The sequence below is a fragment of the Rhincodon typus genome, chromosome 14 (assembly GCF_021869965.1).
Source record: "Rhincodon typus isolate 14 chromosome 14, sRhiTyp1.1, whole genome shotgun sequence".
NCBI lineage: Eukaryota > Metazoa > Chordata > Chondrichthyes > Orectolobiformes > Rhincodontidae > Rhincodon > Rhincodon typus.
The window spans coordinates 61,452,658-61,472,943 of NC_063345.1; the positions used below are offsets into that span (position 1 = coordinate 61,452,658).

Consider the following 20,286-nt stretch of genomic DNA (forward strand, 5'->3'; position numbering starts at 1 on the left):
AGTGTTGTGAAATCTAAAACAAAACAAAATGTACCGGTGAAATTCAGCAGATGTTGCAGCATTTTGTACATAAGATCTGTGAAGGGTCACTGCACTCTGTTTTTCTCTGTACAGAACCTGCCAAACCTGTTGAGTTTCTCCAGCATACTCTGTTTTATGTACAATCCATGTTTTTTTTTGTGTTGAGGGAATTGTCAAAACGATGGTTTATCGTTATATGTATTTGTGTATGCTTCGGTGGTTGTGGAAATCAAATAGAGTTAAGGTTGGTATTAAGATAGATCATATATATTTATTTGTGTTACTTTTAAACAGCATGAACTATCCAGATCAGATATGTTCACTGCCCAGTACCTACCTCCTTCAGTTATTGGTCTCCTCAGTCAGCCACTGTGGTTAGATTTGTAAATTGGGATTACTGCATTCTGTTGATTTTTAGTTGTCAGTTTAACAGCAGTGGAAGATCAAAAGACAGCACTTCTTGTTGCTGAACTGAAGAGAGACCTAGACCAATGGCCACCTTTCCAATGTTCAGTTGGCTTGTCACAGTCAACAGGCAATGCGCAACAGAGAAGAAACAAACTCCCTTCAAAAGGTGGAATGAGGGAAAGTGTAAAAAGAAATTCTGAAGCTTGCCTTCTCAAAGAGGAGAATACAGTCCGACTCAGATGATAGTCACCTCAATGACACTTCTCTCCGGTGGGCCGTGATTTAGCCAGACTAGAGACTAACAGTGCAGCCCTGAATGAGATCCGTCTCTCAGAGAAATGTAGCCTGGCAGAACACAATGCTGGTCGCACCTTCTATTGCTCAGATCGACCTCAAGATGAACAATAACCTGGTCAATGTCTCACGGTGAAGAAAACTATCACCAACAAGCTGACCAGACCGCAATCGGCCATTCTGAACACTCTGTTCCCCTGGACCTGCCCACCCAATACCAGCAGCATGTACCACTCATCAGTGTTTATCCTCCAATCTGAAAGGTGAGCCCAGCTGACAGAGGTAACACCCACATAGATCTCTGTGAAATCATCTGGGTTGCCCCTCCCAAGGTCAACATTGTCACCTTTGCTGATTGCAGCATCTGACTTGGCTGTGCCTGGCATGAAGGTGAACACTTGGAAACCATGGTATTGGGAGCTGCAATGAAAATGAAAGTCCAGTCTAATGTATCTGTCCATAATCAATGCCTCCTTTAAGCAAAAAGATTGCTTCAAGACCACATGGATTCGAAACCCTTGCACCTGATACCTCACTGTGCCCATGCGGCATGCAGGACATTCTGAGGGAATCTCCAGTCATGCCCAAGACTACTTGCTATACAGCCACCTCAGCTAGTCAAAGTTGAACTTGCAATTTAAACCCAAGCCCAAAAGTACACTTAGAGACAACCCATCGATGAAATTTCAAGTCAACAACCATCACAGTTCATCTTACAGAGGCACACATCATCCAGCATTATAGAGTAGGCAGGAACATCCTAACCCCACTTCTGATTCCTCTCCAGAGAAACTCTGGGAACACACGAAGATCCAACTGTCCCCAACAAAGACTCTGCCTCCCCTTGCACCCACTGTGGGGGAAAGTTGCCAGTCACAGATCCGCCTGACTGGATACTGGGAAGCCTGCAACCTGTTGACTGCAACCTTCCTAAATTCTTCATTCTCAAAGAAATGGCAGGACCAAGATCATGTGCTAGCTTGTCATAAATTAGGGATCAGTGGAAACCAGGAACAAGCTGGTAAAAATGTCACAATATCATTGTGTGAAGAGGCAAAAAAAATGTTCAGCAAGTTTGTGAATGTGAAAATGTGGGAATTTCTGTGTGCTGCAATTCACTGTGTAACTCTAGGAACTGCAGCTGAGAGCTCTTCATCTACCATGTGTTAATCTACGTTCAGATCCATAACATCATAGAATAATCCCAGCCAAAGGAAGGACACAATAAAGTTGACTTTTACTTTGTGTGGGATTAGATCAAACAAGGTATGTGATAGCCTAATGGTTTTATCGCTAGACTATTAATCCAGAGATTTAGGTAATGTTCGGCGGATTTAGATTCAAATCCCGCCATGACAGATGATGTAATCTGAATTCAATAAAATTCTGGAAATAAGTGTCTAATTATGACCATGAAACCATTGCCGATTGTCAGGAAAAGCTCATCTGGTCACTGATGCCCTTCAGGAAGGAAATCTGTGTTCCCTACCTGGTCTGGCCTGCATGTGAATCCAGACCCACAGCGATGTGGTTGACTCTTAATGACCCTCTGGGCAATTAGGGATTTGCAATAAATGCTGGCCTAACCAGCGATGCCCTCAACCCATGAATGAATTAAAAGAATGATAGATGGAATAATGGGCAGACCCAGAGTTTAAGAGAGGGTTCAGAGTAATTTTAACCCAATCCATCTGGTACCAACAAGGGAGCTCAGTGTCAGTGGGTGATTTTTTTCCCTCATTGAATTCCTTTCCTATATTTTCCAGGTGCGTTCCTGATTCCCTATGTTCTCATGCTGGCACTCGTTGGGATACCAATGTTTTTCTTGGAATGTTCCTTTGGGCAGTTTGCCAGCCTCGGACCTGTTGCAGTGTGGAAAGCCGTGCCCATTTTACAAGGTTAGTGTCCTTCAGCAAATAAGCTTAACAGCAATTTAAATGAGTCACAATACTCAGATCATATGTCGGTTGCATTTTTCAATAGATCTGAGTTGAGCTGAATATGGACAGAGTGTCCGCGTTCAGATGTGCTGCACAATGGATTAACCGAGATATAAAGTGTGAAGAGACAGTGAGCAGAGGCTGAGTTTAACACCCTTCACTGTGGTCAGTGATATGGGGCCATGTAATTGAGTGGAATATCATTGCCTTCCAACCTCTGCCCTGTAAAGGTCTGGGGAAGGAAGCTCATGGATGGCCTTCTCCTTCCCACTGCCATCCACCCCATGCCCCAGTTTGCTGCCAATCGAGCCCTTCGTTGGGCAGTTACTCATACAAAGGATCTTATTCCACTGCTACTTGTATTGACCCAGTGAGGGGCAAGGGAAGCACCATGCAACAAATCCAAGGAGCAATTCATTCTTTTTTGTGTTGCTAGCAGGCTCCTCGTTCAATGGTACCAAATGCCTGGCATCAAGAAGGGGGCACTGGCTGAATGCAAACCTCTGTCCTTGTAGCTGATCGCCTTCACTCCCTTCTTCCTGTTGTAAAGTGTAAGGGTTAGGGTTTGGGTTAGGCTTAGGGTGGGTAAATGTAACCTGACTGACTTGGATCAGTTTACAGTAACCCTTTTCAATTCAGACACGTTACACAGTGAGATAGGCGAAGGGGACAAGTGTCAGGGAAGATCCAAGACAACTTTATTGAACACTTTATCAAGGGAAAAAAGTGGAATTATCAGGCTCTACTATTGTTCTTTAATTAAACTCTATCAAACTATTGACCGGACTCTTCCGTAAATAATATTAAGTCTCCAAATAAACTGGCTCAAATCTACACTAGTTATCAACTACTGACATGCACTCCCAAGAATTCACTATGCCCCATCCACAGGTCCCTACCCCTAAAAAACTCAAGAGTATAATAAAACATGGTGGAAGTGGATAGGTAAATAGAAGCAACAAAGTCAGTGTTCAGGCCATCAGGCTGTAAGCTCCTGAGGTGGAATATAAGGTATTGTTCCTTCAGTTTGCATGTGGCGTCATTGTGGCATTGATGGAGACCCAGGAAGGACGTGTCACCCAGGGGTTGGGAGGTGTAGTTAAAATGGTTAGCAACCTGAAAGTGTTGTTGATTATAGCATAGAGCGCGTAGGTGCTCCACAAATCTGTCACCGAGTCTACGTTTGGTCTCACCGATGTAGAGGAGGCCACATTGGGAGCAACGGATATAGTAAACCAGGTTGGAAGACGTACAGGTGAACCCCTGTCGGATATGGAAAGTTAGCTTTGGGCCTCAGGTGGAGGTGAGAAGGGAGATGTAAGGGCATTTGTAGCATCTCCTGCAGTGGCAGGGAAAGGTGCCGGGTGTGGTGGGGTTGGTGGGGAGTGTGGAGCGGACGAGGGAGTTGGGGAGTGAACGGTACCTATGAAAAGCAGATGGGGTGGGGAGGGAAATATGTCTTTGGTTGTGAGGTCAGGTTGTAGGTGACGGAAGTGGCGGAGGATGATGCACTGGATGCGGAGGTTAGTGAGGTAGTATGTGAGGACCGGGGGGACTCTGTCTTTAGTTTTGTTGGAGGGACAGGGGGTTTGAGGGCAGAAGTGTGGTAAATGCAAAAATGCGGTTGAGGGCATTTTCAATCAACGGAGGGGCGCAGTTGTGGTCCTTGAAATAGGAGGACATCTGGGATGTCCAGGAGTGGAACACTCCATCTTGGGAGCAATCGTGGTGGAGGCGGAGGAAGTGAGAGTAGGTGATCGCACTCTTGCAGGATGGTGGGTGAGAGGAGGTGTGGTCCAGGTAGCTGTGGGAGTCGGTGGTCTTGAAATAGATGTCAGTGCTGAGACAGTGACCGGAAATGGAGACAGATGCCCAGGAAGAAGGGGAAGGTATCGGAGATGGTCGAGGCAAATTTGAGGTTGGGGCAAAAGGATTTGAACTGTTCGAGCTTCTAATGGGAGCATGACGCAGTGCTGATACAGTCATCAATGTAATGGAGGAAGAGGTGAGAGATGGTCCTAGTGTAATAGCAGAAAAAGGACTGTTCCATGTATCCTACAAGAGGCAGGCATAACTCGGGCCCATACAGGTGCCCATAGCCACCCCCTTTAGTTTGTAGGAAGTAGGAGGAGTTAAAGGAGAAGTTGTTGAGGGTAAGGACGAGTTCAGTTAAGCAGATGAGGGTGTTGGTGGAGGGGGACTGGTTGGGCCTGCGGGAGAGGAAGAAGCCATCTGCGTGGGGGACACAAGTGTACAGGGATTGGATGTCCATAGTGAAGGTGAGGCTTAGTGGGCCGGGAAATTGAAAGTCTTGGAGGAGGTAGACGGGATGAATAGTGTCCCGAATGTAGGTGGGGAGTTCCTGGGCCAGGGGTAGAAAACAGAGTCAAGGTAAGTGGAGATGAGTTCAGTGGAGCAGGAGCAGGCAGAGACAATAGGTCAACTGGGGTAGTCAGATTTGTGGATTTTGGGAAGGAGATAGAGCCTGAATGTAGAATGCACTAGTTTCAGAATCGCACAGCTCTCAGTCGCATCCCATTTCCAGTCCTCCTCCCTCTCATCCGCCCCCACCCCTTGACCTGACACAACCTGTCCATCTTCTTCCCAACATGACTGCCCCACCCTTTCCATCGACCAATCCCTCTACCCACTACTACATCCACCTGTCACCACCCCACCTACCTTTCCACAGCCCCACCTCTCCTCCCTCTCGCCTCCTTGCCCTGACACTTCCTGTCCATCTTCTCTCCCACCTGTCCGTCCCAGCCTTCCCACTGACCAATCCCCACTACCCATATCTGCATCCCACCGATCTTCCCCCAGCCCCACCTCTCCTCCCTCTATTTCTTTCCAAGCTCCCTTCCCCCTCCCCAGTCCTGGCAAAGGGTCACGACCTGAAACGTCAGCTTTCCTGCTTCTCTGAAGCTGCCTGACCTGCTGTGTTCCTCCAGCTCCACAACACGTTGGCTCTGACTCCAGCATCCGCAGTTCTTGCTATCTCCAACAAAGTCAGTATCTAATGTGAACGTTGTGGTGCAGAAAATCATAAAAGAATGTTTTCAAGGATTCAAAAGATATCGGTGACATTGTGGGTACAGCCAATAGCTGAACAATATACGCAGAGACCTGAAAGCGGTGAGCAGTGTCTCTATTACATCGGATAGATGCTGCAACAGACCCAGAAAGAGCTGCAGAGCTCAGGAGAAGCACAAGAGCCAAATTAATTCACCTGGAAATAACCTCCCTTGACTGAGGGAGCACACCAGATGTAGGAACAGGAGGAACGGAAGAATAGTTTCAATACATACAGGACTATTTCCACATTATGTAAGAAATACCAGAAAGGTGAGGTCAATATTTAATGGAAAACGTCACAAATGACATATTAACAAGACAGTGAATTAATGAGAATGCAGCATCGTTTTTTGAAAAAGTTTTACAGGCACTGGATCTACATTTCAGTTTCGGTCAAAATTTAAATTTTGAAAGACTTAAATTCTAAATGAAGAACGTAGAGGCCAGGGCAAAGCAGATGTTTACTTATGAACGATCTTTCTAGGTGGACACTGAAATGCTCTTAGGAGAGTTGAAGGCGGAGCTGATTCACAGTCGGATTGTAGTCAGGATGGCAGATGAGCCCTTGTCAAACATTTTACAAGCCAGGGAGGATGTAACAGTGGAGGCATCAGTGCAAGTTCTTAGGCAAATGGAACTTCAGAAAAAGAAGTGTGTATTCATTCAAAGGGAAACTGATGCTCCATGGAGTAAGCTGGGTGAGGGGAATTCCTGAAAGTGGGGAAAGCATGCTTTGACTTCGAAAAAAGCCTTGATTGCACTAAGTGGCACAATGGGTAATGCTTGATTTGATTTTGCAGGCCAACACTGTGAGTGATCTATAAAAATACAAAATAGGAGTAGATGTAGGTCACAAGGGAGGGCATACATGAAACCTCCAGCAATCCAAATGGAAAAATCACACCAAACACCATCTCAAAGTGTTTTCAGTGTCACATGATCAATCCCGACAAAGGTAAAGAGTGTCCAAAAGTAGGAGCACAATCACACAGTTGTGGAAAAATCAGTCATTTTAAAGCAATTTGTTACTATAAAATACAAATAATTGAAAAACAAAAGAGGAAATTCTTAAGTCAATATTATATTTAAGAAGTTGTAAAGGCTCAAGGTCAGAAAGTAAAACTTTTCAAGAGAAAGCATTTGATATGGAAAATGAATATGGGAGTGGGAAACTAGAAGTAAATGGACAGCTGGCAGAGTTTAAACAAGTTGCAGCTCCTGGTGTTTCAGTATGATCAGATCAACTGAAATGCCTCAAATTATCTCCATGCAATTGCAAGATCCTGGAGAAATATTATTTAAAAGTAAAAAGTCAGAAAGAAGGGAAGGCAAATTCTGGAATCTCTCTCTGTGTCATTCAAAATCAAGAATACTCTGTATTAAGTAGGAATGATTAAAGCTGAGAAGAAGCATCCAAAATTTCCCCACCAGCTTCCTGTAATCCCGTCAGGATGAAAGCCGTTGGGTCGTGGAGATATTTCCATTTTATTCCCATTTGTTCTCCTACATATCCTCACAAATGTAAAAACTAATTCATTCCTCACACAACACGTTTTTGGTTTCCTTGTACTTATCCTCGTTCATTCCTGTACTATATCAATACTAAATTTTAACACTCCATCAGCTTTTTCAGCTTCATAATTTTGATGTTTTTCCTGTCTATTTTTTTCGACACAATATTTGTGTCAAAACATCTGTCTTTTTTTCCATCTTAATTGTGACTGAGTATTTGTGTGTATTAGGGGTTTTTAAACAGGAGAATATAAGTTGCGCAGTGGTAGATTAATAATCCTTTCTCTTCACTGAAATTAGTTAAAGTCAACTGTGTTTACAATAAATAAAGTTACTTTCTGTTCATGATAAAAGTTGGTCTGAATTGCTTTTGTCCTGAATAACACTTGGTTTGGTAATATCGTAACCTTGGTGCTCTTAATTGGGATGCTACACAATTTGTAATAACCTTTATTACAGTGGGATATAATTATTGGTGTACTCGTCCCATAAAGTCATGACACACCGCGAAAGTGATTTTTTTAGTCTTTTTGGGAAAATTTTTCTGTTTATTTTGTCCCAAAAAATTTCTTCAAAATGCTTGCCTGTTTCATTGTCAGTTTATCCATTTACAGCTCAGATCTGTTTATTGGTCAGTTTAATTCATGGTTATTCAAAGTGCTTAATTAAATCTGAAACTTTGGAGTGATTTTTGCTTCTCCGGCTCAGCCTCGTACTAAATAAAATTACCTCTTTATTTCAACCATCTCCTTATGAGTCAGAGTGTCTCTAATTCATGCTTCAACTCTGAGACTCTGATCCAGAATGAGTCGAGTCAGTGATGTTTCCCTTCAGATGTGGTCAGTATGGCCAGTCTCACTGGTCTCCATGGAGACCGACTGTAGCAAAACACAATCATTTGTTTGACCAGCTAAATCTACATCAAGGAATTTATTTTAAGTCAGTAGTTCCCAATTTATATTCAGTTCTTTTTTCTATTTTAGGGTGTCGGAATCACCATGGTCCTTCTGATTACAATTGCCAACATTTCTTACTCCTGCATCCTCGCCTACAGTCTGTACTACCTGTTTGCTTCCTTCCAATCACCCCTGCCGTGGGCAGACTGCTTCAGTTGGTGGGGAGCAGATGAAACATGCAGCAGGGCTCCCAAAGGTACAGTGCTCACTTCTATTGGGGAAAGTGTAGACACCGGCTGTTCACTGTACATTCTGTCAGTCTGAGTGAGGGAGAGAAATGGACAATAGTTTCAGTGACCATCCTTATTGTGTCCATACAACTGAAAGACCTAGATAGAAAGCAGCAGGAATCATGGCATTGATTCACTGCTATTGCACTTTCCCGAAAGTGGGGAAAACAGGCTTTGATTTCCAAAAAAGTATTGATTTCACTAAGTAGCACAATGGATGATGTTTGATTTGATTGTACAGACTGGCACTGTGGGTGATCTATAAACGTACAAAATAGGAGTAGCGATAGTCCATTCAGCCTCATGAGACTCATCTGCTAATCAATAAAATCATTGCTGAACCGTTTGTGTTTTGAATTCCACATTCCCACCTCTCACAATAACCCTCGATTCTCTTGCCAAGCAAAGGTTAAACCTTCGTTGCCTTCTGAGACAGAGTTCCAAATTTACACAACTATCATTGCTATATTAAAAAAGAAGCAAAATATCCTTACATTTTGTTCAATTCCTGCCATCATTAAGGATAGCATCCCATTATATGTATTGTACCTGAGCATCAATTTTTTGTAACTCTTCAATCAGGACACTTCAATCCCTCTGCACCTCAGAATTCTGCAATCATTGCTGCCCAATTAAGTAATTTACTTTTTTAAAAAATTCATCCTGCCAAAGTGATCAATTTTAGAACTTCTCACATTATGCTTCACCCGTCAGATTTTACTCACTTGCTCAAGCTATCTATATTGATCTGCAACTTCCTTCTGTCCTCTTCACAGCATACTTCCCCACCTATTTTGATATCATCTACTCATTTAGCAGCCATGCCTATGCTACCCTCATCTTAGTTATGGACTTAACTTGTAAAACATTGAGGGCCCAGCACAGAATCCTCATCTCATCCTGCCAGTCAGACATACCCATTTTTTTTTGCATAGTTTCTGTTTACAGCAAGAAAGCCAATCTTCCATCAATGATAGTGTGTTAACTCCTATATCATGAGATTTTATCTTTCACAATAACCTTTGATGTGGTATTTTGTTAAATGTCTTCTTGAAATCCAAATATATGACAACAGCAGACTTTTATCCACAGAGCATGTATTCATACAATGAACTCCAATAAACTAGTTAAACAGGATTTCTCTTTGATAAAACCATTCTGCCTCTTTCAGATTACCTTGAAGTTTTCTAAGTGTGCCACTTTAATCTGTTTAATAATCAATTCCAATACCTCCCCTATGATAAATGTCAAGTTAATTATAATTTCCTGTTCACTGCCACCCTCCATTCTTGAATAGAAGGGATATATTTGCTACTTTAGCTTATTGGCAAACTCCTTAAAGACCCTGGGGATGAAATCCATCTGGACCTAAAGGTTTGTCAGCCCACAGCTCCTTTGGTTTGCTTCTCATTGGTTCCATCGTGATTGTAATTTCAGAAAGCTTTCCTCTAACTTCCAACACCTGCTCTTTTCGCATTGTCTCCAGTGAAGGAGAAAGCAAAATGTTTGTTCATTTCATTCACTATTTACTATTAGTTCTCACTCTCAAGAGGATCACCTTTCACTTTACCTGCTCCTGTACTGTTTAAATACCTGTAGAAATACGCTATCTGATTTTCTGTTCCTAGCTATCTGCCTTCCATATATTAATGTCTTCTTCCTGATTATCCCTATAGTCATTCTTCATGTTTCATTATATTTCATTATATTCTGAACATTATCTGAGCTGCTACTCATTTTTTTGCAGTTATATATTTTTTTCCTGAAATTCAGTACTTGGATAACAATAGATAGTTCCCCCCTGACCCCGATATTTCTTTATTGTCGCAATATACTTAATTTAAGTATTTAGAAGTATACCCTTAAATGTCTGCCACTGTATCTCTATTAATCTATCCCCGAGCATAGCATGCCAGTTTATTTCAGCTAGCTCAGCTTAAAGGCCCCTATAGTTGTCCTTATTTTGGTTTGGAACGTTAATCTTAGACCCAACCTTCTTTCTTTCAAACCTGATATAAATTTAAACAAATTATTGCCGTTGTTTCCTTTGGGCTGCCTTTACTTGCAAATCAGTACTTAATACTGCCACATTACATCATACCAAGTCGAATATATCCTACTCTCCATTCCAAAATTTGCTGCTCAAAGAAACTATCACAAAAGCATTCTATGAATTCCTCATCCAGGCTGTTATTGCCAACGTGATTTTCTAATTTACACCAAGTTGAAAGATCTAGTTTCATGGGCTCATGAAATGGGTGACCTCTGATATTATTTTACAAACCACGCAATCTCTGATTTCATTGTATAAAGTGCTCTGTGGATGATATCTTACCTTGTTATAAAGACTTGGACTGTGAATGATGTGTGACATTGTTTACGAGATTGAGACTAAGTGAGTTGTCTGACCTTGTACAACCTGCAAATGTGGGAGAAATTTGTTCATGTGCAAGCTGGAAATATGGCTGGTGTCTGATCTTATTGTACAGACTAAGAATGTCGGTAATATCTAACCTTTTGATGTACAGACTAAGAATGTCAGTAATACCTCACCTTTAATGTACAGACTAAGAATGCAGATGATATCTGACTATAGATAGAAATGTGGCTGGTGTCTAATCTTAACGTACAGACTAAGAATATGGGTCATATCTGACTTTATTATGCAGATAGGAGCTATAAGTGAGGCCTGACCTTATTATGATGTCTCAGACTGTAGATGAAATCTGATATCATGTGAAAGTTTAAAAATGTGGGTGACATCTGACATTAATATAGGCTGGGATTGTGTGACAAAGTGATGTTAATATAAATACTGTGTGTGTTATAAGCCATTGCTATATTATGGCTGATGTCTGACCTTATTGTATAGATTGGAATTGTGCAATATCTAAAGTTATAATGAAGACTGTGACAGTGGAAGTTGTGTCAGTTCATTGTATAGACTTTGATGTTTGACTTTATTCTACAGACCGGGACTGCAGTGTTTGAAGTTTGCATACAGACTGGAATTTTTTTGCAGTTTCTCACCTCTTTTACACAGACGTGCAATATGTGTGCTAAGGTCAGTCATTACTATAAAGCTGACAGTTGTGTGTTGATTTTGTGGACATTCTTGTCAAGCCGGTAGGTTTGGCTGCAAATGTTTCGTCACTCTGCTAGGTAACATCATCAGTGCACCTCCACTGAAGCCACTGTCCCACTTGTTATTTATATGCCTCACTTTGTTGGTGTGATTGGTACCACTTCCAGTTCTGTTTCTCAGTTGTTTGTACACAGAGTCTAATTTAATGTGTTTGTTGATGGAGTTCCAATCAGAATACCAGGCTTCCAGGAATTCCCTTGCATGTCTCTGTTTGGCTTGTGCAATTATGGATGTGTTGTCCCAGTCAAATTCATTTCCCTCATTGTCCGTGTGCAGTGAGACAAGTGAGAATTGGTTGCATCTCCTGGTGGCGGTTGATGTTCGTGTATTCATATGGTCAGTTTTCTTCCAGTTTGGCCTATGTAGCGTTTCTCACAGTCCTTGCATAGTATTTTGTATATTACACTGGTTTTGCTGGTTGTGGATATGGGATCCTTTACATTCGTCAGTAGTGGTGGAAGGGTGGTTGTTGGTTTGTGGGCTACCTTGATACTTAGGGGTCTTCTCAAAAACTTTAAAGTTGCGTGTTGTCTGACATTATTAATGGGACCTTCTGGTTATTACTCAACTCCTCTCCAAAACGCTGTCTGGAAACTCCTCGAAGGAAGAAACTGAAATTTCAACTTAGCCACGTACAGTCAGGCTGCATGTACAAGGTGGACTTGGAAATTGTGAGAAATGTGACAAATGCCACAAAACATGCAGCCGACCAGATCTCCAAACAGGAGAACCAGTTTAGATTCAGGTCTAAGGTCATTATGGAAAAGTGCTGTTACAGAAACACTATCCGAAAACCAACAATCCTTGTCGTGTCACAGCACGGACTATTTTCCAGACAGTAGCAACTTTCTAAAAAGTCAATATAGCCAAAACACAGTAAAACAGACCAGAGATGCTGCATTCATTAATAGATCCAGATCCTTGTTTTGATTGCTGAACTGCAGTCATCTGTCAGTTCTGTTTTTGTCCAGATACCTCCAAGAGACTTCAAGCTGAGAAATTAAATGTGTTCCAACCCCCCCCACCACCCACACCCCAAACCCCCCACCGTATCCTCCAGTAGAGCTGAGAGCATTTTCACAGCTGTCACAATAAGAACAGCATTGAAGTCAAAGAAAAGGTGTGAGATACAAGTAAAATCAGAGACATGGCGGTATAAGTAGGAGAAGGCGACATGTCTAACTAAAAAAAATAATGAGACAAAGTTTATGTCATCATCATCATCAGAAGTGCTGCAATGTTGCATGATTCTACTTTCTCTTACACAGCCTCATGGTAAGATCAAGCCATAGTAGTACCATCCTTATATAAAATTAACATGTTCTTTCCTTCAGCTGAGCCTGCAAATATTCTTCAGTTTTATTATGAGACCAGAAGTATTATAGCATATAGTTGGGAGGTAATGGAGTCTTCTCAAAATGTGTCATGTCCTCAGGTCAAATACAGGCAAGGAAACCTTCTTCTGAATGCCACTCCCTGAACAAAAAAGAAGGCTATTTGCAAATCATGACTCACACGTTCATTTTAAATTCTAAATTATTCAACTCGCTCCCTAGGAATATAAAGGTAAATGTGAGAAACAATTACTATTTTTACCTGCTATAGGATCATGTGATATCAGGTGTTGATGTGAAAGCCAAAGTTCATGTTCCCCAATCAGATAAATCACTTGAGACATTGGTCAAAATTTTATTTGGAGCAGATGAGAGATCAAAGTCCAAAGATGTATGGGATACGTTGGTTTGCCATGGGGAATGCAGGGTTATAGCAATAGGAAAGGGGCTGGGTCTGGGTTGGGATGCTCTTCGGAGTGTCAGTATGGGTTTGATGGGCTGAGTGACCTGTTTCCATGCTGTAGGGATTCAATTATCCTATGAAAGTCCATTAAAACTTGAAAAGCAATTGTCTCTCATGTCCCCTTTCATTCCCTATGTATTTCTGCAAACATTATGTTTCACCTAGGGAGCAATTTAATTTTTAATATCTTAATTTTGATGTATGGTCACGGACATTACAGATTCTGTCAAAAAATCCATTAGACCGAGTCACCCTCAGAGTTGGACTGTGCTCTGACTGGAATGTTCAGACTGAAGCTCTGTTCTGACACATCCATGAATTGTAGTAAAAAACATTGGGCATATTCAGCCAGAGTGCAACAATAAAATAAAAACAGAAAGTGCTGGAGAAACTCAGCAGTCCAGCAGCATCTTTAGGAAAAGAAGAAGAGTTAATATTTCAAAACTGATATGACTATTTTAATTAACCAACTCACGATGTGAAACAATGACCCTGATTATATCACTAGAAATGACAGTGTTGTTCCCAGTGAATTGTAATTCTACAATACGTTTCATATTTTCCAGATCCACTTTGCAATCTCACTCTGGATGGCAGATATTTTGAAATTGTTAATACAACATGGCTGCAGGCAAACAATGAAACTTGCCCAAATGGATCAGAAATTTCTGTTCCTTTCCAGGGTCCGAGTGAGCAATACTGGGAGTAAGTACATTTGCTACTGAGAGCTGCACCTATAAACTGCACAACTGGGCCAGTAACTCCTCTTGGGAAGGTTATTTGGTGAATGTCCTGATAATGAGGGAGAAGCTGTTTCATTTTGTTAGACACACTAATTATTTCAAACGCCTGTTACAAACATTTCACAACAGACACCCCTTCATTACGTAACGGCTCCCTAATTTCTAACACAGCAGTTTCGCTTTAATAATATTTACACAATGGATATTTCTTGTTCTTTTTGTTTTCTTGTTCTGCATCAAAAAAGACTCACCACTAGAATTCTTAAATGTTAAATAATTTAAATTATTTGCGACTGAGGTCTCTTTGGCTCTGTTTTTACTTGAATATATCATTATGTGTAACACATAGACCTGGGAACTGAATTTAGTGAAGCTGTCTGGAAGGAGATACCATGTCTAACAATATGAAGGAGTTGACATCACTGTGAGACAGAGACTAAACCAACACAATGAAAGGCAGTCAGTGAAACACTGGCAGGAACTCCTTCAAATGCAACCAGTTTTCCAGGGAAACCCATCAGCACTCACTGTTTAAAGAAAGCACACATTTAATAGCATTGAGAAATATCATAAAGGATATTAAATATGAGTTAACTATTTGTTATTAATTATCTTCAAAAATCTAAAATTTAAGGTGGATCCTCGTCAAATCCATGTATTTTTGATTAAATATTTTGATGCGTTTTATCTGATATCAGACGTGTGTCATGAAGTGTGCCTTTATATAACATATTCTTTTGTTGCCATTTCCTTCAGTAAAATGGTTTTACGTCGTTCCAGTTCAATGGATGAGACTGGGGACATAGTCTGGTATTTAGCTCTCTGTCTGCTTCTGTCCTGGCTGATAGCTGGAGGAGCGTTGTCTAAAGGAATCAAATCTTCAGGAAAGGTAAGTGACTGGTGAGGAATAGAATTAAAATGACTGACAAAGTGCAGATTTCTGTAACAATGAAATTAGAATTTATGAATCATTTGTGAAGTGGCTGGCTTATCTTCCAGGTGATGTTAACAGTGTTTCTTTGGGAATGATATGGAGATGCTGGTGTTCGACTGGGGCGGACAAGGTTAAAAATCACACGACACCAGGTTATAGTCCAACAGGTTTATTTGAAAATACAAGCTTTCAGAGTTCATCTCCTTCCTTGGGCGTGGAGATCCAGAATTCATCAACACTTCAGGACTGAGGAGGGTCATAGAAACCCTAAAGTGTGAATAAAGGCCCTTCGGCCCAACAAGTCCACACCAACCCTCCGAAGAGCATCCCACCCAGACCCATCCCTGCCCCTTTTCCCCCGTAACCCACGTATTCTACACACTCCTGAACACTACGGACAATTTAGCATGGCCAATCCACCTAAGCTGCACAGCTTTAGACTGTGGGAGGAAATTGGAACACCCGGAGGAAACCCACACAGTCACGGGGAGAATGTGCAAACTCCACACAGACAGTCACCCGAGGTTGGAATCGAACCCGGGTTGCTGGCGCTGTGAGGCAGCAGTGCTAACTGCTGAGCCACCGTGCTGCCCAGATCTTTCACCTAAGGGAAAGAACAGCAATAATTCACCCAGACCCAGAATCGAGGGAATTTTGAAAGATCACAACCAATGCATCTGATAGCCCTGTACCCACTTCTTTTAAGATCTTAGCGTGCAGGTCATCAGGTCTAATAATTTTTGTCTGTACCTTTTCTCTAGGAACTATTTTTTGTTCCTCAGTCCCTTTTAGATCTTGACTTTTAAGCAAATTGTTCAAGACTGTCACCATTTCCAGTATTTTACTTTACGAATTTCCTTGATTCACTGTCTAAAGGACTATTGCTCGCTTCAGTTCCTCTGTGCAATTTTGAATACATTTAGAAACTCTTACACTCAATTTTATATTTATAGTTAGCATTCTCATACTTGCCTTTATCTTGAGAACGAAATTAAAAAATGTCACACAGTGTGAAGTTGGCATGAGATTGTCCATTTAAATAATAATTGCATCCTACCAGTGTTCTAATTTATCCATCTCTTCTTTTTAACATCATAGTTTGCCGGTTTCTGAAACCTGTACATTTCCCTGAAGAGTCAGAGGCTGAGGGATGATGTTATAGAAGTTTATAAAATCACGAGGGACATGGATAAGGTGAATAGTCAAGGTCTTTTCCCCAGGGTAGCAGAGTCCAAAACTAGAGGGCATAGGTTTAAGGTGAGAGGGGGGGGAAGCTTTAAAACAGACCTAAGGGCAACATTTTCATGCAGAAGGGTGTGTGTGTGTGTGTGTGTGGAATGAGCTGCAAGGAAGTGTGGGGGCTGGTACAATTGCAACATTTGCAAGGCATCTGGATGAGTATATGAATAGGAAGGGTTAGAGGGATATGGATCCAATGCTGGCCAATGGGACTAGGTTAATTTAGGACATCTGGTCAGCATGGACGAGTTGGACCAAAAGGTCTGTTTCTGAGCTGTACATCTCGATGACTCTATTACCCTATTTGACTTACCACAACTCTATATAGTATTGTACGAACTTTCTTTCAACTTGATACCATCCTTAAACTCCTAATTTAGCCATCAACAGAGCGTCCTGCTCATAGTCATTCATTTTCAACTGAATACGTCCCTTTTGAAAGTTATGAAGTATCTTCTTAAATGTCTGCCACTGTCCCTTTACCTTTAGCTTATTTTCACAGCTCACTTTTGCCAACTCTGTCTTCATGTATATGTACATGCTCTTTTAAGTTTAAAATACTAATCTTGGACTCAGTTCTCACCTTCAAACTTAATGCAATATTCTGTCACATTATGATCACTGTTGCCTAGATGGTCTTTTACAATTAGGTCATTAAATGATGCTGTTTCATTGCTCATTAGAAAGTCTGAAATATTCTGTTCCCTAGTTTCTTGTAAGAAAGCATATGACTATTTAATCTACCAGGAAACACAACAATGAAATCTCAACATCTTGATCAAGACATCATTTTGAGCTTCAAACCTAACTGCAGAACAGACTCCATCGGTGTGAACTACCTATATCCGAAAGCCCTTGGAGACACATGTTAGTTGATGCTTTCGAGCATGATGATATGACTGAAAGAAATATATGAAAGTGGAAGAGTGCTGTGACCTACAATGGATTCAATGCCTATGAGCTAACCAATGTTAGATCCATACTTAGCCAAATTAGGTGCTGAAGGCATCATTGTATGTCTGATTATTGACGCACAAGAACTTACTAATATGATAATGACAAATAATCAAACGTTGACCAGTGCAACAGTCAAACCTAAAAACAGGCAGTAAGCTGAAGAAGATGATAATAACACTAAATTAAGACTGAGTTATTATCGTCATCCAAAACAATTATACATGACTCAGAAAACTAGATGACAGGATTGCCATGCAGAGTGACTCTAATGTCATGTGTTCAATTCCCACATGGGCCAAGGTCACTATGAAGGACGCACCTTCTGGACCTCAGTCAGAGACATGGTGACCGATGGGTTAAATCATCACCAGCGTCTTTCTCTAACGAGACAGAAGCTCCATTGTTCCTGGGGACTATGGATACTTTAGCACTCCCCAGAAAAATCACTGTGATGTTAGAAACCAATGAAAACCCAACTGCTACACTTGTGACTTAGGAAGTGAAAGCAGTCAAAAATGTTTATTTTCTTCAATATGGGTCTAGCTAATCAATAATGATTGATCATACATGCATATGCATATGTCTGTAATCAGAATATATGCAATTTAATTCAATTGAATATAATGCTTTCAGTTTAATTTAGTTTAATTTTAATGTTGCTTACTTTACGCTTTTGAAAGGATTATTATCATAGGAGCCGCATTATGCTGGAGTTGCACTATATACTGTCCATGTCATTATTACTCATCCAGTTGCTTTCTGCTGCATTCTCTGCAATGCTTACAATTGTTTTATTTTTCCATTGAATTGAATCAAATACAGTAAATGGCATGTTCATAATACAGGAAAATCTAACCTGTTACTCGCCATGGTCAGGTGGTTTATTTCACTGCTACATTCCCATATATGGTTCCGACCATACTCCTGATCTGAGGGGTTACTCTGGAGGGAGCCTACAAAGGGATTGAATTCTATATTGGAAGCCAGTCAGACTTCTCCAAACTGGCTGACATTGAGGTAACTACAGCAGTATAATTGATTGAATTTAATTGTAGTTCATATGTTTTAATACATTGTTTTAATTTTTGTGCCTCTTGTGATTTTAACATGTGAATGTTGTTTAGGGATCCAGTTTAAATGTGGGGAGAACTAATGTTAGGTATTACCAAGCTTTAATAGAAAGCTTGTGATCGATTTTAATTTGTCAATGTATGACTTTTATTATCTTGAGATTATCAGATGAGAAGGGAAGGCAATGGTCATGATGGGAAGAGAAAAGACAAAACTGGGTGAGCGAGATTGACTGGGCTTCAATGAACTTTTTTCTTCTTTCTGAAATATTAGAAATTATTTCAACTCCTACTTATATCATTTATAATATGTTGCACAACCCAAATCATTTCCTAGGAACATAGACTACACTCTGGTTTTACATGATATTGAGATCTAATAGATAGCTGAGATTTGTTACAATTGAGATAAGAATTGTTCCTTTATTTTGAAAGGTTCTTTTTCTTTATTACTGAGGTCAATCTAAGAATGTCATTCACTGGTCGACAGTGTTGATGCTGCAAACAAACTTCATAGAACTACAGAAGGGTTGCAGAAAGATGACATTTGGCCCAATATGTCTAACCAGCTCTTCAAATGAGCATCACCTCCTAGGGCCAATTTCCTGCTATTTTTTCTCAAACCATTGCACATTATTTCTGACTAACTAATCATCAAGTTCCCTGTTGAATGCCTCAAATGAACCTGCCTTCACCACACCACCAGGCAGTGCATTCCATAGCCTTATTACTCGCTAGTGAGAAAGATTTTTCTCAACTCACTTTTGGTTTTGAAAATTGTTTTATGTCTGTGCCTTCTGGCTCTTTTAATGAGTGGGAACAGTTTCTCCCTATTTACCCTATCCAGCCCCCTCGTGATTTTGAAGAAAGATGTAACTCACTAGGAAACGTGGCTAGTGGGAGACAAGACCAAACCTCCTGGAAGGAATCTGGCAATAAATATTCAACAGGGTGGGAAAATATTGACCCTATTGTTTAATGTATGACCAGAGTTAGCTTTATTCAATGAGTATACCTGAGTATAACTACAGTAACCCCTATAGATTTCATGGTTAATGTTATTTTATCTATTAAACAGGTTTATCCCACTACTAACCATTTCTACGTTTTATTTACCCTAGGTCTGGAAAGATGCTGCAACACAAATTTTCTTTTCTCTTGCAATAGGTTGGGGCAGTTTAATAACACTGTCATCCTACAGTAACTTCCACAACAACTGTTACAGAGATACCATCGTTGTCTGTGTTGTTAGTTGTGCAACAAGTGTATTTTCTGGGTTTGTCATCTTCTCCATTCTTGGACACATGGCCCACGTACAAGACAAGCCTGTTTCAGAGATTGCTGTGTCGGGTAAATTGAAATTTATATAAATATCAAATCGGGTATCACAGCTTCAGCTATCACCTGAAATAAGGCAATGTGAGATCATAATTGTACCAGTATACAGATACAACCATCTGAGACCATTGATGCACTGCAGTATTCTTCCATGAATCCTTAGATTCTGGAGAATTCCCAGATGATTGCAAAATTGCCCATTTAATGTGTCTATCTTAAAATGGAAGGAGTCAAATGTAGGCCAATTAGCTTAACGTCTGTTGTTGGGAAAATTTTAGACTATTATAAAGGATATAATATCAGAGTGTTTAGAAATTCATGACATGATTGAGCAGAGTCAGCTTGGCTTCTTGAAAGAGAAACCTTGACTGACAATATTACCCACGTTCTTTCAGGAGGTAACAAACAGGATAGATAGTGGGAAAGAGGATTTTAAGGAGATATTAGATGACATGTCAGGCTCATTTATAACATAAAAAAGCCCATGGTTATTGATGTAACATGTTAGCTTGGATACAGTATTGGATAACAAAGAGAAGACAGACAGTTTGATAAAGGGGCTACAGAGATCAGTTTTGGGGCCATGATTATTTACAATGCATATTTATGAAAGAGGCAATGGTTTAT

At 40.7% G+C, this 20,286-nt stretch overlaps 1 protein-coding gene across 1 annotated transcript in view; it reads left to right on the plus strand.

Annotated features, from left to right (window-relative positions):
- LOC125484838 (sodium- and chloride-dependent neutral and basic amino acid transporter B(0+)-like) overlaps window positions 1-20,286 on the plus strand; it is a 77,654-nt gene that overhangs the window by 87 nt on the left and 57,281 nt on the right. Inside the window, 6 exon segments of the mRNA XM_048605217.1 lie at window positions 2,490-2,618; window positions 8,232-8,402; window positions 13,945-14,083; window positions 14,878-15,010; window positions 18,128-18,268; window positions 19,443-19,671. Of these exon segments, the coding sequence (XP_048461174.1) occupies window positions 2,490-2,618; window positions 8,232-8,402; window positions 13,945-14,083; window positions 14,878-15,010; window positions 18,128-18,268; window positions 19,443-19,671 (942 nt within the window).